General features: G+C 46.7%; 1 protein-coding gene across 4 annotated transcripts in view; it reads left to right on the forward strand.

Moving 5' to 3' along the window:
• Positions 1-26,902, forward strand: part of LOC142573180 (riboflavin transporter 2-like) — a 98,578-nt gene that overhangs the window by 70,261 nt on the left and 1,415 nt on the right. For all 4 annotated transcript variants that reach the window (XM_075682751.1, XM_075682753.1, XM_075682754.1 and 1 more), the window contains exons 5-6: positions 16,119-16,355; positions 21,791-22,021. In XM_075682751.1, the coding sequence (XP_075538866.1) occupies positions 16,119-16,355; positions 21,791-22,021 (468 nt within the window). The remainder of the gene's footprint in view (positions 1-16,118; positions 16,356-21,790; positions 22,022-26,902) is intronic.

Here is a 26,902-nt window from a genome sequence, read left to right on the forward strand (position 1 = left end):
CAAGCCATCCAGCCAGCCGACTATCTTCTGTGGCGATTCTGGCCCCAGCACACCATACAACACAACGTAGATGACCAGCACACACCAAAAGCACATCACTAACACATCACTGCCGTTGTCCATACGGTGTTCTAAACATGTTAATGTCCACAACTTAACTGCGTTTTCAGAACAATGCAATTGTCCACACGGTGTCCTTAATAAACATGTTAATGTCCAAAACACACTCCTTTGTATAATCACATAACAACCACAACAACACCGACAACACGATACATCCCTGAGATACATAGCACAGCAGCGACAACAAGATACCTCCCAGAGATACCTATCGCTGTTCAGTTGGCTCTACTTATGAAGTTCGCTCCAACGTTATCCCTGTTTTTAATACATTCCACCTGAAATTAGTATTCTTGTTAGGCCAAACTGGACTTACTGGGCTCCTTGCTATGCTTTTCTTTGCTTCCGAGCTCGTCCTCGTTGTGTTTCTCCTTGCTTTGTTGCTTTTCTTTACATTTCTTATCCTTGCTGTGTTTCTCCTTACTGCTCTTTTTCTTGCTATGCTTCTCCTTGGAGCTCTGCTTCTTGCTCGCCTTCTCCTTACTGCCTTTGTCCGCCTTCTCCTTGCTTCCTTTGCCCACCTTCTCCTTGCTGTACTTAGCTTTGCCAGCCTTCTCCTTGCTTCTGGATCTCGAGCTGCGTTCCTTAGAGGAGCCTTTCTTGGCCTTCTTGGACTTGCGCTTGCCTCCCCCTTTCTCTTTGGTGCTCTTGCTGCTCTTGCTGCTTTTGCTGCTTAGCCAAGTATAGAAACCCTTCTTTTTCTTCTTCTCTTTACTATCCTTGCTTTTGCTTTTCTTGTCTTTGCTCTTACTCTTCTTGTCTTTGGACTTGTCTTTGCTCTTGTTCTTCTTGTCTTTTGACTTGTCTTTGCTCGGGCGCTTCTTGTCTTTGGACTTCTCCTTAGCCTGTTTCTTTCTTTCCAAACGCTGCATTGCTCTGCCTGTCGCTTGAGCTCTTGTCTCCACTGCCGACGAGAAAGTGACTGCCCCATCACTCGCCTGAGTTGTCGTGGACTTTTCCTCTTTTCGTTTTTCTTCAACGTCGAGCATCCTCCACTCGGGATCGGGGTCCTCGACACTTCTTGCACCCGTAATGTTTCCCACGATGAGATCGTAGATGGGTTGCTCTACGCATTTTGCCACTACCTGCCCAGTATAATATGGCGTGGACACTAGAATCCTGGCTTCAGGAAGGTACCCTACTGTGTTATCTGCGAGAGTGAGGGTCGACGTTTGCCCTGTAAGCTCCTCGTCCTTCACCAGGCTTCTCCCAACCAAAGGTGTGTTGGCTCCGCTGTCTCTAAGCACCAATACAGGATGGTCCCCTATTTGCCCAACCACCACCTGCATTGCTGCTTTTGACTTGGATGCTCCACTCACCCCTTCATTTCCCAGCGGCGTTTGTTCTGCTTTCAGCTGTGGAACTTCCGATGGGGGGACAAGTTCTGCCCGAGAGTGGACAACGCATGCAGCTCGGTCTTGCCCCAGAGCTATCCGCTCCAATCGTTGCGGATACGCGTCCAAATCATCTCTTTTGTCATCAAAAGGAGTCCTTGACTTTCTTGGACAAACCCTGGCCGGTCTAGGAGATTCGGTACCCGCTAAGGAACGCTGATAATCTTCCGTGATCCCCTCATATCCTCCTGCGATATGCGCCTGTTTCCACAAAATGAACTCCTTCTCTCGTTCTATCCTTCTTTTCTCCTGTTCTTATGCCTCGCGAGCTCTTCTAGCCTCTCGCTCTTCTGCTTCGCGAACTTTTCTAGCCTCTCGCTCCTCTGCCTCGCGAACTTTTCTAGCCTCTCGCTCTTCTGCCTCGCGAGCCTCTGCGCGTGCTTGCGCCCTTTCCTCTCTCTGCCTTCTTGCCTCTTCTTTCTCCTCGTCACAGAGACGCATCGCCTCTTCCTTGCTTAGCCCTAGCTTGAGCGCCAGTTCCAGCGTTTTTGCCAAATCCATACTTTCAGCCGTCGAGAGATCGGAAAGATCCGAGACAAAGCAAAAAGAAACAAGGAAATGAATCCTGGCAGGCTCGCCACTTGTCTTTGTCACGGATCTCCTCCGGAGAACACTCTGGCCGAAAGAATGGACTAGGCGACAGGTGTACCCACACAGATGCACATTTAATACAACCCACGCGACACGAACAGCAGCACACAAACCTAACAAAACTAACACACAAGATACAAGAACTATCACTACACACACGAACTGGTAACACTGCCACTAGCGTTCTATTGAGAGTGGTTGGCGTTCGTGCTCACGTCTGGTTCGGTGCGGATGTGGCGTGGTGTGGGTCCCGTAGCCGGCGTCAGAGTGGCGTTCGACGTTCGAGGGCTGGCGTCGCTGGAGGCGTCGTTGGATGCGTTGTACACACTCCCGGTCCAAACGCCCGTGGAGGTGTGGCCGATGATGTTGGCGTTGGGGCACCACCCGGAAGAGTGGTGACAGCGGTAGAGACACCCCTGGCCGTAGCAGGTGGTGGCGTCCTCCGTGGACTCCCCGGAACGGGCTCAGGAACGGCAGGAAGTCTGCGGTGCAAGGCCGTAGAACGCGGGCTCACCGGAGCACTAGCCGGCGTCGCTCTCTTCCGGTCGAACCGTCCCTCACCCGCCGAGTCTCCGCTGCTTTCTTCTCCCCCTGTGTCTCGCCCTTCCTCGCCCTTTTATAGCCTTCTTGTTAGTCCACGTAATCCTTCTCTTCGTCTTCTTCTCTTCTCCACCAATCGTCGCTTTCCATCTCACCGGATACTTCTCCACCAATCATCTCTTGTCACCTCACTGGAAACTTCTTCTTTATCTTCTTTCGTCTTCGGTTAATCCACGTCATTCTTAACGCCATCCTCGTCGTCTTCTTGAAACCCTTCTTCGTCTACCATTTTATTTCATCTTCCCTCTTATATGTGACACTGGGCACTGAGGACAAAGACGGGGGAGTTGAGGTGGACGAAGCCGAAGTAGACGCAGCGTCTTGCATGCCGGAAGCAGGAGAGCAGCAGAACTAGAACGGCAAGGGGACGTAGGAAGTAAAGTAGGAAGGAAGTCGCCAGTTTGCTGTAGCATCGACGGGGCGGCCGGACGGTGGAACTACGGCATGAGGCCTAAACGACCGGGGCGCGCAGCGCCGCAAGAAAAAGCCGGACTGCTTCAGTCGACGACCAGACAAAGATGGATTTTATTTCCGCGAGGGGAAACGCAGCAGGCAACTTACAGCGTTTGGCGCTGAGTGGCGGCCTCACGTAAACGACCCAAAACCAAAACTGGAATCCAACACAGGATACCGCACAATCCATTGCTATTTTATGAGCGTTTTAGTGATATCGATGACTATGGGTTTCATTGGGGGTATCGAATATTTACCTTTCTTCGAAGACCTAGAGAAAAAGAAGGCAACTGCATGGCATGCGAGAGCGTAGTCGCACGGAGAAGACGAAAAGTAGGAAAAAAGGCAGCGTCCTTCATGGAGTGCATTTGATCTAATTACTGTAAATAAGGTAAATACAGTTGGGTTTCATCATAGGCCGTGACAATTTATTCTATATTCTGGTGCCCAAACCTGCCGGTTATACTCATCGGGGCTCTACACGCCTGGAGTGCTCATAGCACGTCGTAAGAACAGCGGAAACCTCCAGCGAAAACAGACGGTTACGACCTGACTGGACCATCCGCCATTACCCTTCGCCGTGATAAGGCACCTATTCAGGGTCCATCCGAGAAGGTGAGCAAGGTCACACATTGTCTAAACACAAGATGACCCTCCTCAAAGTTCTCAAAGACAAGCGAATGGCACGACGCCAGTTCAATACGCATTTCATCAATGAAACGAAAGCCGTAATTCAAAACGCTGACAGTGCAAAGATTTCATCTTTGATCGAACGACTACACGCCAATAATGCGGACTTGGACAAGCTTAACACCGAGATAGAAGAAGCTATCCCTGAAGGCGAGTTCGCGACAGAATTTGAAAGTGTTCATTTATCAACATGCTGCGCGAGGAATGTTGGGGGATCTGAAGGCTCGGGAGTGGCTACTCCGTCAAGATCAGTGTTCTTTCTACCAGTTCCCCTTCCGCAGCTGCATGTTCATCACGTGCACTCGATGATCGCACCCCGCGCAAATAAACCAAGCTTCCAATGCTACAGCTGCAGACATTTGACGGACAGCTTTGCCATTCCCCTGCTTTTGGGGAGAAATTCAAGGCGTCCGTGCATGAAAAGGAAAAGCTGACGAATGGAGAACGATTTCAATATCTGAAGAATCTTCTGAGCGGTGCAGCAGCAGCTTCAATTTCTGGTCTGCAAGCGACAAGCGAGTGCTACGACGATGCCATCGAAATTCTAAAGAGTCGTTTTGGCGATAAGCGTCGCATGCGCAGGAGCATCTACGCCGTTTGCGCACACAGCCAGCAGTTTCTTGCTCATAATATGTACACAATCTTCGAAGGCTGTTGGATTATCCGCAGTGCCATATCAGAGGCCTGTCATGTCTAAACGTCAGTCATGACTGCTACGCAACTATGGCGATGGACATTCTGTTGAAGGCATTGCCAGCAGACATTGTCATTGGCTATTACCAAAAAGAGCACAGTTCAATGTCATCACCATCTGCTATCGACAGTTTAGGCTCTGTACAACAGCAAGACTCCACGACAGCGACAGCCGATGAGAAGTTGCAAGAACTCTTGACCTATCTTCGCGTGGAAATTGAAAGCCGAGAAATAGGTGGAGTTCGTGATTTTAAAGGAAAGAAATGCGCTATACCACCTGCGGAGACAGGAAACTTGCACTCCACCTTACCAACAGCAGCTGTCCTGCAGTATTCCACGAAAGTTAGAGATAAGGACTGTCTCTTCTGTGGGCATTCATAGCACTCAAATTCAGTTTGTGACAGCAGCATCAACCTTGAAGAAAAGTTGAAGAAATTGGCTACAGAGAACCGATGTTATCGATGCACCGTGAGAGGACGTCTGTCCAAATGCTGTTATCGAAAATTCAAGTGTGGAACATTCACAGGAAAACACGTCTCGTCAAATGGAATCCCAAATCCAAGTGGAAACCTAAGAAGATAGAACAAGAAAGACTCGTAACCGCGAACAGTTTTCATACAAGCTCTCGTTCGTACGTGGATGCTGAGGTTTTATTGCAGACATTTCGGGCATGGTTATCGGAAAAACTCAAAGGGCCTACATTTGTGGAATTGTAGACAGTGGAAGTCAGCGCACGTTCATTCGTGAAGACGTATCCAAGGGACTTGGCTTCAAAGAACTTGGATCTGTTAATTTACAGCTAAATATTTTTTGGACAGACAAGCTCGGTTACCATCCAACATCGCCTTGTCGAACTAAAACTTCGCAGTCAGTATGAGAATTGGGAGTACCTGGTACATGCCATTGAAGTACCGTTCGTCTGCAAGGATGTTGTTCAAGTCCCACTCGAGCATGACTTTGCAAGAACCATTAAAAGCGACGGACACCTTCTTGCAGATAAGCTCTCATTACCGGGCATGGCTGCTGTTCCAGTTATTACCATTTTCATTGGTGCTGACGAGCTATGGCTATTCATGTCTGGAGAAATTAAACGATACCACGGCCAGGCAGACTTGGTGGCTGTGGGTTTTGCATTTGGCTGGATGTTACAAGGACCACTTTCGTTTAACACCTCTTTGGAAGCAGCATTCAACCCATGCGTATTGCGTGTAAGTAAATCTACCGACTCTATTGATGATCTTCTTAGGAGGCTCGGGAAGTTAGGGAGCATCGGTATTGTGCCAGACTCCAAATAAGTAACCTAATATGGTGCTAGAAAAATTTGAACACGATATCACCTTCGTAAATGGTCGCTACCAAGTAGCCCTTCCGTAGACAGAAAGCTGTGGACAACTAGAAGATAACCAATTGCAAGCACGGAAGTGACTGATGTGTCTCGAAAAAAAAAGAAGAACAACACAGAGTTTGCCGTAGAATATGATACCACCATCAGGAGCTATATGAAGATGGGTCACGCCGAGAGAGTACCTAGCCTAATTGATGCGCAACCCTCTAAGCTCTACTACATGCCCCATCACGCTGTTGTGCGAAGCGAGTTGACAGCGACTCGGGTACGAGTAGTTTTTGACGCATCCGCTCACGATCCTGATCCATCGTCCCTCAGTGACCATCTCGAGAAAGGACCTACGCTACTAGCCGACTTGGTTGCTCTTCTCATACGTTTTCGTGTTAACCATATTGCTCTGACGGCTGGCATTGAGAAAGCTTTCCTCCAGATTAGCGTAAAAATGGTAGACAGAGATGCGTTGAGATTCCTATGGTTCAAGGATGTACCCTCTAAGCGAAAATCCGATCCTAAAATAGAGGAATGGTTCATGACAATGACGCCTTTTGGAACAGTAGCAAGCCCATTCCTACTTAACGCCACACTCTAACACCACTTGAAAGGAGTGAAGGATCAAACAGAAGAAACGGCCAAGTTGCTTGCTGCTTCTTTCTACGTCGATGAACTTCTTATAGGAGCCTACAGTGAAGATTCAGCTGAAAACATATGCAGAGAAGCAAATACTATAATAGAAAACGCTGAATTGTAACTAAGAAAATGGTCATGAAATTCTAAACTGCTGGGAGATCTTATTGCCACTGCTGAAGGAAATAGCACCGCATCAGGAGCTGTCAAGATATTGGGACTCTTGTGAGATGCTCTAACATACAAGATGACAGTAGCCGCAAAATCAGCGTTATGCTTCTTGAGAAAAGATCAAAAGCCCTGTAAGAGATATGTTCTGCGAGCAGTGTCAATGATATTTGACCCGCTCGGAATGGTTGCACCCTTCAGCAATGAAGCCAATATAATGTTTCAGGAGTTGTGGCAGAGACAGGCAGATTGGGACGCACATTTGCCTTCGGACCATGCTTTACAGTGGCAAAATAGGTGATCAAATCTGCATCACCTGACTTCTGCGACTATCCCACGTTGGGTCAAGACTGGGCTCGAAAATCACTCCATGCAGCTTCATATATTTCGTGATGCAAATCAGAGGGCACATGGAACTTGTAATTATTTGAAATTACTTGAGCAGAAGAATCGGGCTCATAGTCACCTCACACTGGCGAAGTCTCGAGTGGCGCCTATGCAGAAAGCGACTTTGCCAAGACTGCAGCTACTTGGCTCTTTGCTCGACGCAAGGTTACCAAAATTTCTGAAGACTGCCCTTGAGAAGTGCACGTTAGAAACATCTTTTGGACGGATTTCGAGGTCACACTGCATTGGATAAAAAGGTCTCCGAAGAAATGGAAGCCGTTCGTCGAGAATAGGGTGGCCTAAATTGAAGGCTGTTCCGACAAGAGCGAGTGGCGACATTGTCCTGGGACTGATAATCCTTCGGATTACCTTAAGCGTGGAGTTCAGCTGCAGTTTGTCTGTAAAAAAAACTGTGAAGAAAGTTCATCCGAGGATGCAACGCTTGCATCAACACACGCTCAAAGCCCAGCAGGGTACCTGTTGCACCATTACCAAGTGAACGAGTACGCCGATCTGATCCCTTTGAAGCAGTTGGAATCGACTTTGCTCGACCTCTCTACATGAAAGATAGTACGTCGAAGGGCTACATTGTATTATTTACTTGTGCCGTCACAAGAGCACTACACCTTTAATTAACCCCCAGACTGTGAGCAGAAAGTCTTCTGCTCACATTTCGTCGGTTTGTATCGCATCGTGGATTGCGTGAGGTAATGTACACAGACATAGCGCAGGCTTTCAAGAAAGCGTCACAGGAAATCGCCTCCTTGGCAAGAGTACTGTTTAGTGGAGTGGTACAGTTCTATTTCTTTCAAAGAAGAATAGAGTGGAAGTTCATCGCAAAAAGAGCTCCATGGCGGGGTGGCTTCTGGAAGAGATTGATAAGAACTGTGAAAACCAGCATCCGGAAGATCCTCGGCAAGAGAAAGCTTACGCTAGAAGAATTAACGACGGCATTGTATGAGGTAGAGGCAATAGTAAACTCCTGGCCTCTCACTTACTTGTCAACGTCACCAGCGAAAATGGAAATACTTACTCCGACTCATTTCTTAACCGGTAAACGACTAACAAGCCTTCCTTACCACAACGAAGATATCGTTACTTCAGGGCCAAGACCTTCTACGGTCACAAGAAAGTGACTTCATCGCAGTTACTGGAGCACTTTTGGAGAAGATGGACGAGATAATAGCTTCTTAGCCTGCTTTCAGTGCACTATGCCAATGTTCAAGCTTCGAATAATATGACAGCTGATCTTGTGCTTCTTTAAGAAGAAAATGCCCCACGACAACTATGGAAGACAGGACGAATCCGAGAAGTACCTCGTGACGTGATCAAAATACCAGAAAGTGTTAGGTGAAGCTCCCAAATGGCTTCTTTATACGCCGACCCGTCCATCTTCTGTACCTAATTGAACTTTTTTCGCTCTAACAGACTCTAACTGCGCGCCTTTCCGGGGTTCGGATGATATAGAATATTCTGCTTTCTTCGAAGAGCTAGAGAAAAAGAAGCCAACTGCACGGCACGCGAGGGCGCGCACGCACGGAGAAGACGAAAAAGTAGAAGACAGCTTCCGCATGGACTGCAGTCGATCTAATTACCGTAAATAATGCAAATACAGTTGTGTTTCACCATACGCCCTGAGCATTTACTCTAGAGGGAGCTACGGATTTCGCAGCAAGATAGTGAATGGTATTAGCAAGCTGCCAAGGTCTACCAGTGCCTAGTGATTATCACTGGATCACTCTCTATTGTTCAGTTTCGTAGCGGTGACCACATCGTGCGTGTTTCATTAACTTTCTTAACGATTTAATGCTCACATTTTCTCTCAACTAATTGAAAAAATTGTCACCTGCTGTGTTCTTTCATGACAAAGAAGGAAAAAATGGTGGGCGACCCTAATCATTCACACAGGTGTCTCTTAGTGGCACTCGCACCTCGGCGTTGCTGTTCTTTAGGTTAGCATTAGGCGAACGCAGCGCACGAGCAAACACGGAGGCAAGTGTTTTCCATTAATTAGCCGGTTAAATATCGTGTGAACTTCTTGTGGGACGTAATTTGTAACGTCATCACTTCCACTTCCCCGTTTTCAGAAATTTCGCCAAAGTCATGCTCACGTGGCGGGTCTCTAAATTCTACGAGTCTCTGCTTTGGTGTGCGTTAATCAGTGATTTCTAATTCTAATAATTTAAGACAATACATTAGTAAACGTGTTACTAATCTAACGCTCTGATATCTCATCTATTATGATATTCATGAATTTCGTACTTTACAATTTCTTTTCCATTTTGTCCGATTTATTTTGAATTTATTCTCTGGTCGTCTCCGTGATTTATATTTTTCATTGCTTCAAAACCTTCGGTAAATCGACTTGTAACTAACCTTATGCTCTCATAGCATATCTACAATGCAACACATGAATTTCGTGCTATACTATATTTCCATTCTTTTCTAATTTATTTGGAATTTAATCCGCGGTCTTCTCAGTGACTTCTGTTCAATTCTAATCATTTCAAACACACCAGTTACTGAACTTGTAACTAAACCTATGCTCTGATATATCTGTAATTAAACCCTTGACTTTTATACTGTACTATCTTTTTTTCTGATTTATTTTCAGTTTTCTCACCGATCGCGTCAGGAGGTGAACCGAAATTGCGGCGCAAGAAACAAGTGTGTCATTCGATGCTCGTGCTACAAAAAAAAAGACCTCCAAAAGTTGTTCTTAGTTACATGGTAGGAAAGCTACTGATGTCTTATCTCGCCCTCTTATTTTCAAGGTATTAACCCCTAATATTCTCAGAATGTCTCAGTTCCCTTAAAATTCAAAGGCTCTTGAACTGCTTTATACTTGCAATAAGTTCACTGGCGTTTGGAGTACATTCAGTGGTGCTTGGCTTTGCTTGTGCGGCGCTCGTAATAAAATACTTGGTAGTTGGATTAATTTGAATGGCGCTTGGGTTATACTGATTCGCGCTCGGAATAAATTGACTGGCGCTTGGCTTACATTGAACAAGAAAACCTAGTAACGAAATAGTTGTTTTTTATAAAAAGTTCAAAGTTCTTGGCCTAAGGCGCTTTTAAAAGAGTCAAATTTAGCGTTTAGGTGGCAAATCTACTTGAGTATGTAAGAGCTCAAAAGGGCACAAATATGTTTGCTTACAGGCTGCATGAACAATATTTCACACATTGCGTCATCTGCGACCCTATACCATCGCCATTGAGTTCTTTTTCTAGAAGATGTAAATTCGCGGTATCAATTGGGATAAAATTCTGCCGGGCGATATGCAGTAGGAACGGAGTGACTTCGTCCATCAACTACCACAACTGCACGCAGTAGCTGTTCCTCGCTGTCTATGCGCCGAACATAAAGTGACTCCGCTCAGCCAAGGAAGCCACTATACATTAGAACGAAAGTAATTTCATGGAAGTTTATTGCGCGCAACTGCCCTTGGGAGCGAGGAGGGGTGGGAAGGGCTGGAAGCACGTTGTGCGTTCACTGAAAGCTCTACTGTATACCATTCTCGGAAAAGCTCGTCTTAACTATTAGTAAATCAATACTGTATTTCCTGAGGTTGAAGCAGTGTTCTACGCCAGGCCTCTGATTTTCATGGACACAGATAGGGGAGGACCTTGCATGTTATGAACAGCCGAACTTCCACTTGGACGACGGTTGACCAGTACTCCACATTAGACCGTCGAAGTCACCGACTGTTCTAAATAAGCACATGTCATTCGCAGGCATGCCTACCGAAAACTCTGGATAGAAATATTTTTGAAAATAGTGGCGAAAAGAATACTTGCTGCAGCTACGATCTGCTCACTGTGCCGATGCCAAATAAACCACAGCGCGGAAACTAGGGGACGTCGAGTTGCCGACAACTCGCCATGCCACCTCTGGCAGCGGTGTGAGGGTCCTATAGAGGTGCCACAAAATTCCGATAGCCACATACCTACCGGCAAAATCAAGTTAAAGAGAGGCTTTCTTACGACCAGGCCGATACAAAAAAAAAACCTTTATTCGCTTATTCGCTTCCACTGAGTGCGTACCCTGTTCGCGGGTCCGGCAATGTTCTTTTATTGCACGTTCAGAGCTGGAACAAGGAACGATGAACAACGCGAGGCAATCATCGCAAACATATGAGGAACAGGAGACAAGGCAAGGGATAATTGATGGATCCGTTTCGTCATTTCGTTCAATAGAACGAACTAGAGAGGACGATAAACGCCGTCCCGAAGAATGCGTCCATGTTGTGCAGCGCAATTTTCAACACACTCTCTGCCGCGAAGATGAAGAGTTAATTGGTGCTAGTAAAGTTTAGCAATGTTTGCCGCATGGCAGTCCGTGATCTGAAATTTATAGAGACGTTTCTGGTGGCTGGCAGTTAAAGTGGCTTGAACCTGCAGCGATATTTCAACGCTGGGAACATAATATTCGTGTTCGCTTGCCGTCTAATCTTGTGCAGTCTTCTTTGTGTCGCCCTTTATCAATTTCACATTTGTCGGTGCCAACCAATGTAACAGTAACATTCATTTCTAATCCTTTGCGCGTATGCTGCAGTTATCTTCATCTTCCTTCGTAAGGTCAATCGTCAGCGCGAGCATGGCTTTTCTTCTCGACCAACTTCTGTTTTTCTTTGCCGCAAACAGACACACGCCAAACTTTTTTTGTACTAGAAAGGTCTTTGTTGCGGCATAGACAAATGTTCGTCAAAGGAGTTTTTCCTCTGCCCTGTCCACAGTGGTACCATTGCATGTGTCACTGATCACGAAGCATTTGTTACCAGCCTGAAACGTTACTTTGAGCTGCAACATTCATGTTTCGTTGATGCTTGTTCCTATCTGTCGTTTCATTTTGATTTTTTGTTTCAACATGCTTTTAACGGCCAACGACTTCTGTACACATGTAGTGCTGCGTTGCTTTGTGCTTGCGGTTATCCCCCCCCCCCCTATGTAATGCCTGCCCCGTACTTAAGAGTACTTGAATAAATAAATAACTAACTAAAGTAATAAATAATAAAAAGTCGGGGCCCTCGATTAACCCCCTTTCTTCTGTGTCGCAAAATGTGTCAGTCGTTGGCCTCAGCACATTCATTCTATCGGGTCCATTTGTCGAGCTGTCAACTGGTGTGGCAATAAAGTGGAGCTGGCTTCCGGGATCGCCTACATGAAACATGCTCCCAGCACAGCTGGCGACAGCGGAGCCACCGCACGGAAGAGACACGAAGAACAGCGCCGCGCCGCGTATCGGTGCCTAGGGGATCAGAGTTTGTGTCGAAGTACGCCATATACTTACAACGCCAATATCCCTAGTAGCTATTTGGCCATGCTCGCTGGAAAGCGCGTAGCATGCGAAAATAAAAGCTATACAGGCATACGCAGACATCGTGAAAGCACCTGGCAATATAATAAACCACGCTGCTCACGGCTTCCAAAGCATCCAAGGAGTTGCGGGGGGGGGGGGGGGGGTTGTCAAAGCCGGAACTACAGTGGTCCGTAGGTTGGGGGCCACGGAGGCCGAATACTATAGGGATTGTTATCGCGGAGAGCCCATATTATACACCCCCCGGCATGCGGAAGCCCTCGGCGATACCCCAACCCACGAAACAGTTTAGATTCAAGCTTCCGTTGCTGCAGCCAAAGTGAACTAAAGAAATGGCACAACGTGTAGGCTTAGTCCTCACGCAAATGTGAATGGGCTTGCATACTTATATGTGCAGTCAACCACAAGGTTATACGGACCGCGAAATCTGAGAAAGAAAGTTTAATTTCTGCGCAACCTCACAAAGGAGCCTAATATGCGCCTTTGCAGCCTCTACCAGTATATGTGAACAGCATTGTGACGTTTAGCTTTACTGGCTACTGTTACAGGCTGCTCGGAAATCGAACGTTTTCTGAGATCCCGTGTTACGTAAACTTTTGTGGTTAGCTGTACCTCTAGCTGAAGCCTGATCCAGATGGTAGAGACAGGCGGCGTCAGTTCGCTTCCCGTCCCATTTGTGCGACGGCGCTGCAGTCGCCGCTTGTACTGGGAGCAGGTTGACAAATACGAGTCAGTCACTAACGAGCAATGCCCATGCCGACCTCTGTGCAGTTGCTTCGGGTAGTTTACCGGCAATTGGGGATATAGTAAGGCCTATGAAATTGTCATTCTAACTGTAAATCCCAGTAGCTTTGATCAAAGAGCTGGACACGTTAGCTTTTGCATAAGTGGAATGGCATGTTATTTCAGATTTTGATGCAAACTAAAACACACGAAGAAATGCTTGTGAACAAAGAGATAACAAAAAAAATCAGAAATCTCAATATCTCGTTTCAGGAAAAAAGAATGCAGAATCTCCACTGGAGTTGTTTTAGTATGCGTAGGCATACCCCCAAGTTTAAGTTGACCCACACCCAAATTTATGTTGGCTCACTCCCAAACAATAATTGGCGCACTCGCGAATTTCACTTGGCCCACGTCCAAATTTCAAGTTGACCCACCCCAAATTTACGTTGAATTCTTCCCAAATCTCAAGTTCACCCACCCCCAAATTTCGACTTGGCCCGTTCCCAAATATAAGTTGGCCCACCCCCAAATTTAATCTGACCCATGTCCAAACTTCAATTTGGCCCACCCCCAAATTTCACGTCGGCCGCCCCCATACCTTAAGTTGGCCAACCTCACATTTCAATTTCCCCTACCCGCCAATGTCAAGTTGGTCCATTTGCAAATTTCAAGTTGGCCCACCCCCAAATTTCAAGTTCACCAATCCCAATGTTTCAATTGGCCTATTCAGGCTATCGATTCCGTATGCATATTCTAAGGAGACCTATGTATCTCTGTGAGTATCCTCTGTTTGTATAGTTTTGTTGAAATTGTTCCTTATCGCTTATAAAGCTAGCAGTCCTGTACATTTACACTATTGTAATGATTAAATGTTAAATGTGTTTGCAAATTAAGTATTTTTGTGCATTACACATTTCGCATGACGGAGCTGGAGTACTAGCCAAAGAATGCTTACGCATCAAATATGAGAACTCGGTTTTAAAGCGATAGCGTTAAGGATCCCGTGTGGCAGAAAAAGTTTGGAGGACGCTTAAAGTTTGAGTGAAACGCGATGGCGTTATCGGGCCCCGATGGCGCCGACGCCGGATATTCTGCGACAGAGGGTCCTATACAAAACAATGGTGAGCCGATCCCAGCAGCAGTGCAGGGCAGAGCAATGGCTCGTACCCCATAAGACAGAGGCTACAAGCAGTGACTCATCAATGGTTCATACCCCCTTAAGGCAGAGGCTACAAGGAGCGACTCATCAATGCTTGTACTCCCATAAGGCAGAGGCTACAAGCCGTGGTTCAACAACGGCTCTTACCCCCTTAAGGCAGAGACTACAATCAATGTCTCATACCCCGTGAGCAAGGAAAAAGGCGTTTATGTTTGATTTTCCACGTAACAATATTATGTTTTTCGTATGTTGAAATTGTTTTGTCGTATATTCAATTTACAATCCGACGCTACCATGTGTGTAGGTTGTGCATAAGCCGGACGTTAGGAATATCCTGATGCATTTCGCTTGGATAAATTCAATTATATCAGTGACGCCTCTTTGCCACGCCGGGGACCTGCGTGGTTGTGCTTGGGGATGATTTTTTTCTGACGGATAACTCCGTCGACACTGGGTTCCCATGCGACACGGGGCCATTAATACTATCACGTTCAAATCCGGTTTCAGCGTCCGCAGTCGAGAGAATCATCCCGAACCATGCAGGCCCTCCGCGTGGTGCAAAGACATTACTGAACTAATTGAATTTCTCAATGTAAAACGCGTCAGAAAATTCGTACAGTACGACTTGCACACAACTTACAGACATGTTCACGTTGAATGACAATTTGAATATATGAGAAAACATAATGTTGTTACGCGGAAGCTCTAAAGCAAACACATTTTCCAGCTGCCCTTTGAGGTCTGTATTAGTAGGAGCGGTGTGGCCCGCCCTGTTTCTGGCAACACCATGAATAAAAGAACCAGAAAGCTTGCTTTCGTGCATAACGTTCGCCGCCAGCGTTTCCAGGAAAACATTACGGTTACATAAGTAGAAGTTGCCAGGAAGCATGAGAAGCAGTCATGCATCTTCGAATGCTCTAGCATTCTGCTTGTAATGGCGGAGTTTAGGCGCCGTCACAAATTTTTCGCGTTTACACTTACTAAACATAGTCCTCTTAATGCCTGCGTCGCAAAAACGCAACAAAAGCACCGTCATATGACGCAAAGTGTCAAGCAGTGCTCTCACTAGGTCCTTTTTTTTTGGCGCCTTTATTTCTGCATTTCCTATGTTAGACTTCGCAGCAGAACAGAGGTGCTTTATGGGGGCGGGGGAGGGGGACCAGTGCTGTCTTCTTCCTCGAAGTGGAGTGGTCCCGAGGTCGGTTCTGCAAAGAGGTCGCTGGGCCCTTCCTTTTCCCTGGAATAGTCCCGAAAAACACGTCAAGGCTGGATGAGCTATTGGGCCCGATCTGCGTTGGCGAATCAATTCACTCCTCCAGGGTGCCAGGTTGGTGCCCGCCAGGAAGTGAAGTGTCCTTTTTGGATTGTGCCAACGGCAGGGAAACTCCACAGATATTCGGCCGTACCTCTGGCCAGGCATGTTGCACTTGGCGTTCAGGTATGAGTGCGGGTTTTTGAAGTGTAGCCTTGCTGGGGACAGAAGCTGGCCGGTCTGGGCTCGGCCAAGAAGGACCTTCAGAACGTGCTGGGTGGGCGGTGATATAGTTTCTCAGGGTTGACCAAATGCTGGAGAACGCTGTGCCGGTAGCACTGCGCGTGGTGCCATGTCTCGGCCCTATCCGTAAGGAGCGACGTCGCGTGTGCAAGGGCGGAAACGACAGTGGCCTGGTGTACCTTTTAATTTCCAGTGATTTATTCAAGTGCAGGAATTCATTTTATGTATCCGAACTTTTTCTAACAATGACATGTGGTACTGTGCTCTAGACTTGATTACAGGTGATGGCCATGCCTGTAGCTAATCTTTCTTCGCAGCGTTCGGTGTTAACATCATTTGTCTCTTTGCTCTCGCAGGTTCCCGACAAGAAGAAAGGCCTGCGATATGGCGCGGCTGAGAATCGGGGCTACGAGCCCGAGAATGAAGTGGCCACTGCCACGAGCGAAAATAGTGGGGCTGGAGTCCGGTGCTCACCGGGCGAGAGCTCTTCGCTGAGCAGGCAAGGCCGCCTCAAGCGCTCTCAGTGGTGGCTCGTGCTGGGTTTGCAGGCCGTTATCGCCTGCCTCGGAAACGGCGTCCTGCTCGCCATACAGGTGTGCACTTCCCCACCAATATGACTCACCTTGAGAGGGGGGAGACGTAGCGAAGTAATTTTCGCAATCTACCTAAGATAAACGAACTGACTGTGTGCAGCACAGTGAACAAATTTAGCGGCAGCTGTGCTGCAGACATTCTGTGTTTAGCCCTTTGCTTAGCCCTCATTCTCGTTGCCTACTGAGTTCCGCCGCCCTAGAGACCGGCGCATGTAGTCTGGCTAGTGTTTCTTTTTTAATCACCGTCGATTGTTGACTATTGAGTGCTTATTTAATTATATATTTATTTAGTTAGTTACAGTTCCTTATTTATTTATTTATTTATTTATTTATTTATTTAAACTCCCCTGAGAGCCGCAGATATTAGAGGAGTGGTTAAGAAGTTAAAAAATAAGAACAAGTAACACTACAGGACCGACCATAGAGCACATTTTATACTTATACAGTTTTGCTTAACGCGTTTTAAGCAGGTAATTATCCTTGATAGCGGCTGACTCGATAGGGAGGCTTTTGCACCCTTTGGAAGTCCGGAGTATCAGTTACTGTAAGAAGGCGTTAGTTCTGCATAACTGTGTATCAGTTTTATGAGGGTGGTCTAATTTAGTGAAAATCAAACGTGGGTGCAAGATAAGCTCATTTCAACCTTGTGGATGGTAATAACATTGGCAATCCTTGATAGCGGCTGACTCGATGGGGAGGCTTTGGCACCCTTTGGAAGTCCGGAGTATCAATTACTCTAAGAAAACGTTAGTTCTGCACAACTGTGTATCACTTTTATGGGGGTGGTCTAAATGAGTGAAAAGCAAGTGTGGGTGCAAGATAAGCTCATTTCAAACTTGTGGATGGTGATAACATTGGCAGTTTCGCCCGAAGGGTGGAGCACTGACAACGATAGTAAGGTTTAGCGCTGTGCTTGAGCTCAATGGTCGGCATTGATGTATTTGCCGGTGCGACAACACGGGGGTGCGCTAAAACTTTTTGCACCATAAAAAGCTTTAACACGCCGTGTAAAGCCTGCAATTTCATCACACAGGACCCACTTCACTGGTCGTAAAGAGTGGTGCCAGTGAAATCGCATCACTTTCAGATTCTGAGCACCAATATTCTGTTCAACTTTTTCATATTCTGAGATTTAAGATGAAAGACATATGTTCTGACATTTTTAGCGCGCTGCAATTCTCCAATATTCTCAGCAATTAATTAGTCAGGAACGTAAGAGCTGGCTTGAACAACCTCGCAGGGGATCTATAGTAGCGTCAACCTTGCACAAATGGCATAGATACACATATAGCAGAGTGCTGTGATACTTTTGACTGGTCACGAAACTTCTCCGTCACTTAATGCAAAAGCTTCATATGCTACCAGCATTGATTGCGCGGTGGCTCCACCAGTTCATAGGGAGAACGTTGAGGGGGTACTCTGCAAGCGGCGCAGAAGATGGACGGTGTGTTCGTTTATTTTCAGTGGCGTTACGCGCTTTTTTTGCGTCTTAGCTTCTACAGAGAGACTGTACTTCTCAGGAGCCTAATTACTGTATATGGTAACAACCTACTGTGTGCAGCAGCGTCGTTCCGGCTAACGATGGTGGATGAAACGAGCTGCCAAGCTTCATGAAATCAACCGCCAACAGAAAACATCGCACAGACAACACGTTTGCCGCAGCACCTGAAGAAAAAGAAAGGAAAGGGAAAGTAAGACATGGTGTCAGATATGATTGCGAGACCTACGGTGCTCGGTCCTCAGACCTTGCAACGGATGCTAGAGATGGGAAGTCGAGTAGGGTGTCGGATCTAACCGGAACTGACCCGAAAACCGGAGCTGAATGATTTTCACCTGAACCAGAACCGAACCGATATTTTCTTTCTCTCTTCTTCCGATTCAACGGGAACTGAAACATTTGGGAGCAATCGATCCGAACTGTCTTGACGAAAGGTTCGGCCCAGAGTCGCTGTTGAAATTCTCTTGCCGTTCATGCCGTTCCGTTGAAGAAAGTCACTACCTTTTGCGCAAAATCATAGTAAAATCTACGCGCGGCGCCCCGCGCGAGTAGTTTGGCTCGGGAACAGTCGCGTAGCTCACCAGACTAATCTCACCGGCACACTCGTACATGTTATGCTCATAGTACACAGCGTTCGGCGCGCACTTTCTAGACCGAGCGTTGCCGGCGCTGTGCGGCCTGGAGGATATGAGTACTAATTGAGCTCAGAGCGACTACTGTGTTTGGAAGCGCACTGGTCGCGCTCTCATATCAACCGTTTTATCCAATGCACAGCCATATTGCATGTGCAGTGGCGCCATCTATGACCTGTTTGTTTTCGCCAACTTGCTGACTTGGGCGGATTCTCCGTGTTTTATGTTATAACTACATGGACAGTGCCGGTCGCTTACACGGTCTTTTTACTTGACGACGTTTACGAGGCAGAAGATTCTGCGAGACATACTAAAGTTACTTAACTCAACATGGCAAGCATTTCTGCTGTCGTGAGGCAGACAGAGCACCTAATGCAAAATGTGCGCGGATGTCCCTACAATCATCTCTGTGAACAGTTTTCTATCTATCAACATTCGTTTTGCAAATGTATCATTATTGCAACGTTAGCCCAGTAGTTTACCTAGGCTGTCCTTTAGCACGAATGAGTAGTTCTAGAGACATACGAGACAAATGCAACAGTGTCATTGCTTTTCTGCTATTCACTTTGGCAAGTGGTGGAACCTTTTTTGTAGGCTATTTATTCACCCCAATAAATTAGTTTGATGTAATAACAAGAGCATACCGTACAAGGCAAATTGCGATAAAAGCCGATCTTTCTGTTCACTCTTGCTCAGTTGTCCTGTTTGACGCACCATTTTCCGAAACCTTTTCCTTCACAAAGCGTCTTCACACTGTTTTTTGTGGTACATGTTTGATATAACTGCATTACAGGGCAAAGTGGCGGTGCTCAAGCGCAAATCTTTGCGTCATGGAGTTTTATCAACCGCCGTGACCACTGTGTTGAGCCATGCCATCAACCTCATACACGATGCCTAACACTTTCGAAATGCGTGAAAGCGACGCTGGTGGCTGCCGCAAGTTCATTCAGAATTGCCGCTTGGATGTTTCTAAGTTGAACTGAGTTAATCGTACATGAGCACTTTTATGTTACACTTCCCACACCAAGTGATCATATGGTAAATAGTGAGCTTTCTTTTTTTTTTTTTTTTTTTGAACTGACGCTGGGCAATCTACAGACACCCTTCCTCGTCGTCGAGCGGGAGCCGATGCAACCGAAATAGTTTACAGCCGCACACCGCAGCTGGCATCGCACGTTGCGTGTTCGAGCAACCAATGGCTTCGTTGTAGTTATATACTGCAGCCAAATACTACACAGTGGTTCCCTGACGTCTGTGCATGACCGGACATCGCGTAAATATATTTTACAGAAAGCAGCTCGGTGTCTAACCTCACCACGCGACGACAACACTTCCATGGAGCACTGCGGCGGCTCGCGCAGGCCAGGACAGGAAGAAATCGAGGCAAAAGGCGCGCCGCGCGCTCGCTGCCCAACCATTCTTCGCATAACGAAAGTTTTGCCGTTTGTGCCGCATTTTCAGTGACAGCCTTCGATTCCGCAGTGCCCTGAAAACATCTGTCATGAGCCTTCTAATTAAAGACGCCGGACGTAATGGATGCAGTATTTAACTGGCAATTCTCCCGTACGTGTCATTGGTGAAAATTGCGTGGTTTTGCTCCATTCAAAACATTTACGTTACGTTAAACAGTGCCCAGTGACTAATAGAAAACATATTTAATTGAACGTAAATTTTTTTTTGTACAACCGCACTAACACATTCGCCCAGTTTCATGCTACGCTCCTTTCCACGTGCGGTCGTCTCTCGCTTTCGGTGCGTGCTCAGGCCTTGGTACTGGCGCGGCTCATGGCGCATAACTCCATATACCCGGCTTCTAAAGGGAGGACAGAGTGCGCCAAGTAAACGGCCCTGGACGGAGGCCGTACACCGTGTGTGAGATCCTTCAGGGAAACTACACGTTGTTTGCCGAGTATTTGCAAGCTGTCCGAAACAAAAGAACGGTGTTTTCAGTACCCTATGACATTCGCTTGGCTAGCTACGGGATTAACTTGGATGCACCGTATAAGCTTTCGTTTTGTCGTTTCTGTGTATTGGTTAAGTGGCCGCCTATCTAATCGCACACAGGTAATTAGGCAAATGAATTAAGAGCAAGTTTAGAACGAAAGATTATCTCCACTCCAGCGTTCAGCTAGCCCTAATTATGGTGCCCCTTTTCATCAACATTTTAGTAAACGTATCGCTCAAAATTTCTTTTTTCACTTATTTTAAACAGATATTTCCAAACGTGGAGCTTTAAGATTGAAGTTTTTTTTAATCCTGAGATGGCAGGATTTGAGTGCACTGTCGCAGCAGCTGCACGTCGTTGCTGCATATAGCTACATTGAGGAAACTTTTGCAACGACTGTACTGCGACGAACAACTAGATAAATGCGCGTGAAAATTAGTTCCATGAAGCCGTTTCGGAAATATTCTTATCTCTGCACATTTCCGACTCTTCACCTCCTATGTTGTGGCCTCGCGCGCAAACTGTGAAATGCTTAAATGTTAATTTTCACTCACGGTTCTTGAAACATTTGTTTGGAGGATGTCCGTAACGTGTTAAAAGCCTGTATTTTGTGAAGTGTCTTGTCCCTTCTTATTTGCTCTGTTCGTCGGGCTACTTAATTGAGCTTCGCTGACAGGGGTGTAAGGTGCACGATTGCAAATTCAACTGACCAACTCCGTGTTCGTTACATTTTGAAGAGGAATTATGCATTGGACCCAAAAGTGCAACTTCCAAGAACGGCTGATTCGCCCACGAATCTGCGTACAAGTATTTTTTAATAAACAGTTTACACAAACGCCTTTTTTTCGGAAGCCTTATCTTGCTCTGAATTACGATATATTGCGTGCTCTTTAGTATCGAGCGCATATAATTTTTATGGACATACTGACCGTGCGGCTTATATTCCTAAAATATTGAGTCCTCTTCCCCACAACCTTGCTGCGAGCTGAAAAAGATAACTGAATAAACTCCTTGATACCATTCCCACCTAAGTTCGAATGCATTTGTGCATATATATATATATATATATATATATATATATATATATATATATATATATATATATATATATATATATATATATATATATGTGTGTGTGTGTGTGTGTGTGTGTGTGTGTGTGTGTGTGTGTGTGTGTGTGTGTGTACAGTATGTCTACATACTTCCTGTGAATTTCACACACCCGGAGAGATGCATCAATAATACTGTGTGCAATTGTTACTCTTTCTTCTTACCAGTACGAGTGATACCGCCAGTGATATTAGTTGTGGAGCAGTCTGTTGCGCACTCTGACACGAAAGTGCATAACGTTCATTCGCAGAGCTACTCGAGCCTTCCGTACGGCCAGTTCGCGTACCACCTGGCCACCAACCTTGCGGTGATCGCCAACCCGGTGTCGTGCGCTGTGGCCGCTCTGCTGCCTCTCAAGAGCCTCGGGGGACTCACGTTCATCACGGCGGGCGGACTCGGCTGCGCGGCCTACATCTTGCTGCTGGCCGTGCAGAGCCCAAATCCAGTGTTAGTAGGAACGGTCGCCGGAGCGTCCATCATGGTGCGTATTTCTCCCCCCGCCCCACCCGCATTATTGCCCCGTTCCAGAACGATTATTGCAACGCCACGAAATTATTCTGAGTCGCTGGCATAATTTTCAGGAGCTGAATCTACAAAGCTCTTCGTTTAGAGGAGCTCTTTGCCACAAGCCGGGAGCCTTCGCTCACATGTCGAGTATCAGTATTGGTAGAAAGTTTCTCTTGCGAACAATTATAGCAGAAGAGGTTTTTCTGGATACAGGCCCAGAAGCTTACACGGTGTATGTCTGCGCCCCTAAAGTGAGGGTAGCTCACCCGAATTTGTCCTCGTTTTTACTGTATGGTTTATATTCGTAATCAATAAAATAGAACACGTTATTGCTTCGAATAGCAAAATCCCCTTTCCATAAAATTCAACTTTTCTGGTCCTGCAAGATCACCTTGATTTAAGAGACTGGTTAACGTTACCGAAAGGCTCACACTTATATTGTTTGTTTGCATTGCTATTCTCAGTTCTCAAGCACTGAAGCGGCTTTGGCCAATGCATAAATAAACCAATTGTGATTGTAAACTGACGCAGAAAAAAAAAACATTTTACTGCAGTACCAGTTCTTGGTTAGGCTTCCTGTAACCTTCTGAGCCACAAAACCTGCGTCATCGCCCGGCGTGACGGTTATAAAGCTACCCGCTAAAAAAATCGTTTGCGGTAATGTTTTCAAAAGTTCAGCAGTCACGCCTGTTTTCAGACCTATCATAGGGGAGCAAGCACTGTGAGGATTCTGCTGTACGTTCGTTATACTAAAGAATCAGCGATGAGAGTTTTAGCATTGGGGATACGTACAAACGTGTATCTATATATGAATAGCGGATGACGTGTCCCACACCATAAAAGTGGGGAGAACGCTTCTGACCCTGGGATCAGGATTATTGTAATAAGCACGTTCCTGGAATGTATGGCTCTTCTTTAGCAAAAAAATACACGTATTATGCAAATACTTTACTTTTGTGAAGATTTTGCAGCTACTCAAACATTTACGTGAGCTAATAAATAAAATTGCGGTTGTCATAGCAGTAAATGGGGCGCCTTATTTTCGTTAAACACAGCCCCACCGAGTGGCCACAGGATAGTGCGCAACACAACCTCGAGGGCCGTACCACGTTTTCTGGCCTACTGTTATACACCTCCTGTATGCATTCGCTTTATTTGACGAAGGGCAATGTTCCTGGCACTCCCTAAGTTTGCAGATTCAGACGAGCAGAGCAGTCCTGCAATAGAGAGAGAAAGAGAGATAAATAATATTTATTCCTTCCAAAGAAACTAACGCCCCACTCCGGGCCTCCTGGCAGGCTCACGCCTCCTGGTCCAGCACGTCCATGACGTGGATCACCAGAACTGACGACTATAGTTTTTCAAACTTTCGAGGGGACTAGTCCACTCCTCCCAGCTGCTGGGTAACTGGCTGTGTCGTAGTTTGAAAAGTATTGTCTTTTTGAAGATGGGGGGGGGGAGTTGGCAGGGCACTCCGACAAGGTGTGTCTATTTTTTCGATAGGGCTCGCACTGTTTGCAAGTGAGGGAGCCTGCGTTATGTTGAAACTGTGCAGCCAGGACCGCAGAGGTAGCGTCGGCCTGGTGGTCTGAAGCTTTCCCAGTAGGGAGGGGCCCAGGTGTTGACGCGGTACGATCGACGTTGCGAGTAACAAAGACGGTTAAATATATCGGTATGGAGCGGTCAGCTTTCCAAGCTTCCTGACTGAGAGCGACGGACACTGTATACAGGGTCTTGAATATTTCGCTTCGCGTGTTCAAAAAAAGAGTTTGCACTCAGAGCTGCACTGTTCTTGCAAATTTTGCAGACCGATCGCATTTTGTCGTCGGCTTCGTTTAGTATAACACTAGCACGATTAGTCTCTGTTTTCTAAGACAAAAATAGGAAACTGTTGTCGCCTAGGAGGAAATGGCGTCTGAAAAGCCGGCCCTGGATGGATGTTATGAGCGTCTCCTTTGTAACGGGGTGGTGGGTTGCGCCCCCAAGCTCTAGCTATTATACGGCCTAATGTCCTACCTAGGTTGAAGAAGAAAAAAATACGCTATGAACTCCCACAACCTCCCCACTAAGAACACTATCAAACACTATGAACCTCCCAGAACTTCCCACAACCGGAAACTCGGCCCTGGCACAGACCTGTGTCGCCGCCTGCCGGCAGCAGCAGGAAGGGGCTGCTGCCCCCTTAGCTTGTTTGTTTTTCCTATGATCTCAACATGACAGCTTGCTTTGCTGCAAAACAGAGAGAATAGCGCATTTCTAGCCCAAATAAACTTACTTTTTACGCGAATGTTTACTGCAATCGTTTTCATGTCGTCTGCTTGTAACAAAAGAGAGATGACGTGCAGCATAAATTTTTTCTTGTCTTTCTTTTCTGTCAGTTACATTCATATTATCTTATATATTTTTCTCTTATGTAGTTTACTATTACGATTTAGTCGTACCACAAATAAGTTTGGATAACATGTGTGAAGCTATTGTGATGCATGGTGCAATTATATCTTTTATAGAGGGTTACGCGGTAGAGTCCTGGTTGCTCGACTCTTGCCGAGCGTCATGTTGTGGGTCCTGATGAGGACCCTTTCGGTTGATCAACGGTGGAGAGGTGGAAACTCGGTGGCGCGACAACCACAAGGGTGCTTAGCGTTCACAATGCCCTTCCTCAGCATCGATGCGCATTTGTAGCCGTGCTTCGTAGCGGCTGAACACGGATGCACGCATTTTGTCTGTAATTAACGTGAATGTTTGCTCAATCCGCTCTTTCACTTCATCAGTGCTGCCAATTGCTCCTCGGCTGTATACGTGGCCTTTAATGAATCCTCACGGGAAAAAGTCACAGCGAGTGAGGTCAGGTGAACGCGGAGGCCACGGCATGTTGGGTGACCCATCCAACGCACGCTCTCGTCGTAGTGAGGTGGCGCGCCGTCATGCTAGAATATGGGTACTCTTTTGCATGTGGTTATCCTCCAGCTCTTGCAGAAATTATGTCTTCAGCACATTCTTGTACTTCTCAGCCGTGACCGTGTCGTCAAAAAGGAATGGCCCGACAACACGTTCCCGCCACACACCACACCAAACTGCCAATCCTTTTGACTTCACCGGATCGGTAACCAGAAAGTCCAGGTCAATCTTCGACCAATACCTGGTGTTCTGCCTGTTTACATTGACAAACAGGTGAAACACCGCGTCGTCACTAAACAGCAGGGAACAGAGGTGCTCCGGATTAATTCGTATGTTGTGCTGCTCTGCCAGACAGAAGGCTAGCAGAAGGGTCTTGTCTTGGTCTGAGAGCTGCTGCAGTACTCTTAGCCTGTAAGGGCGATACCACTTCTTCTTCAGCGCTATGCTAGCGTTAATTGTGGGGCGCACTCCAAATATTGAAGCAGCGCACTGCGTGGACATTGAGGCATTTAAAATAAAAGCACCTTCATTAGCATCAGCCAAGCTTTGGTGAGCTTCCCCCTTGTCCTTTATTGGCATCTTTTGCAAGGTGCCACTTTGTTCAAGTCTCTTCTTCCACTGCCGGATGCTGTCTCTAGAGGGAGGCCGCCGGTGAAATCTCTCCTTGAAGTTTGTCCTTACTGCGCCAAATGAGCCTGATTGCAGCAACCACCAGACAGCGGCCGCCTCCTTGCTTGGAGAAAACAACGGCATCGTGAAACCGTGCCAGAAAATGGAGCCGAGCTGTAAGAACGCACCTCTTGCCTTAGCAAATCTTCGCTAAACTACAAAAGCACGTCGCCGTCTGCAGCAGCACGGCGAAAACAGACGACATGAAAGCGATTGAAGAAAAACATGGTGGAAAAAGTAAGCTTATTTGGGTTAGAAATGCGTTATTATCTATGCTTCGCAGCAAAGCAAGCGAGGTTATGCTGAGATCATAGGAGAAAATTAGCAGACGAGACGGCATCTTGAAATGGGCCACTTAGGCGGCAGTAGCTCCTTCCTGCTGCTGCCGGCAGGTGGCGACACAAATCTGTGCCAGGGCCGGCTTTTCAGACGCAATTTTTTGCATAGGCAAAAAGAGTTTCTCATTTTTCTCTTAAAAAACAGGTGACTAATCGTGCCAAGTGTTATACTTAACGAAGTCGACGACAAAATGCCATCTTTCTGCAAAAGTTGAGCAAGAACAGTGTAGCGGTGAGTGCAAAATCTTTCTCTCTTTTTTTTTTTTTTTGAACACGTGCAGCCAAGTAGTCAGGACCCTGTACTCGCGGACGACTTTCTGTGGCAATGAAGGGAAAGCCACGGAGGCAAAGCGCGCACAAGTCAGAGTGCTTCTGAAAAGAGTCCCGTGTTTTTATCCACGTTATATTAAGCTGGGGAAGAGAAAACATAAACACATTATTAACAACAGTTTAATAAGGTAAACACACCACGGAAAATAAGAGTTTGCTTATTTTACGGCTTTTACCTTCCGCGCCTGGGCAAACACGAAACCGTCGAACGTGCAGCTGCGTCGATTCAGCGTCTGTCCCGAGAAACCAATAGCACTGTCAAACGCTGGCTGAATACTTGGCGCCGTAACACATGTGCAGCAGTCACTCACCCGTAGCTTTCCCTTCACTGCCACAGAAAGTTGTTCGCTTGTTCTGGAGGATCCTCAGGGCTGAAGTCCGTTGGCGGGGGCGTCTTTTATATATTCTTTAGAACGCCCTCTCTCAGGAGAAGGAGAGAGCGAACGCTCTCCACGCTTGCGGCCACCGCTGGGTATACGTAAGCCCTTTCAAGGAATTTTCTAACCGCCACTGGGCCAGCAGAGGGAAAGGCACTGAGGCGCACACACAGAGACAGCCGGGAATTTCCTCGCCGAGGAGAACTCCTCGGTCTCCGTCCATCGTTCCGCTCACTCAAGGGA

The sequence above is a fragment of the Dermacentor variabilis genome, chromosome 2 (genome assembly GCF_050947875.1).
Source record: "Dermacentor variabilis isolate Ectoservices chromosome 2, ASM5094787v1, whole genome shotgun sequence".
Taxonomy (NCBI): Eukaryota; Metazoa; Arthropoda; class Arachnida; order Ixodida; family Ixodidae; genus Dermacentor; species Dermacentor variabilis.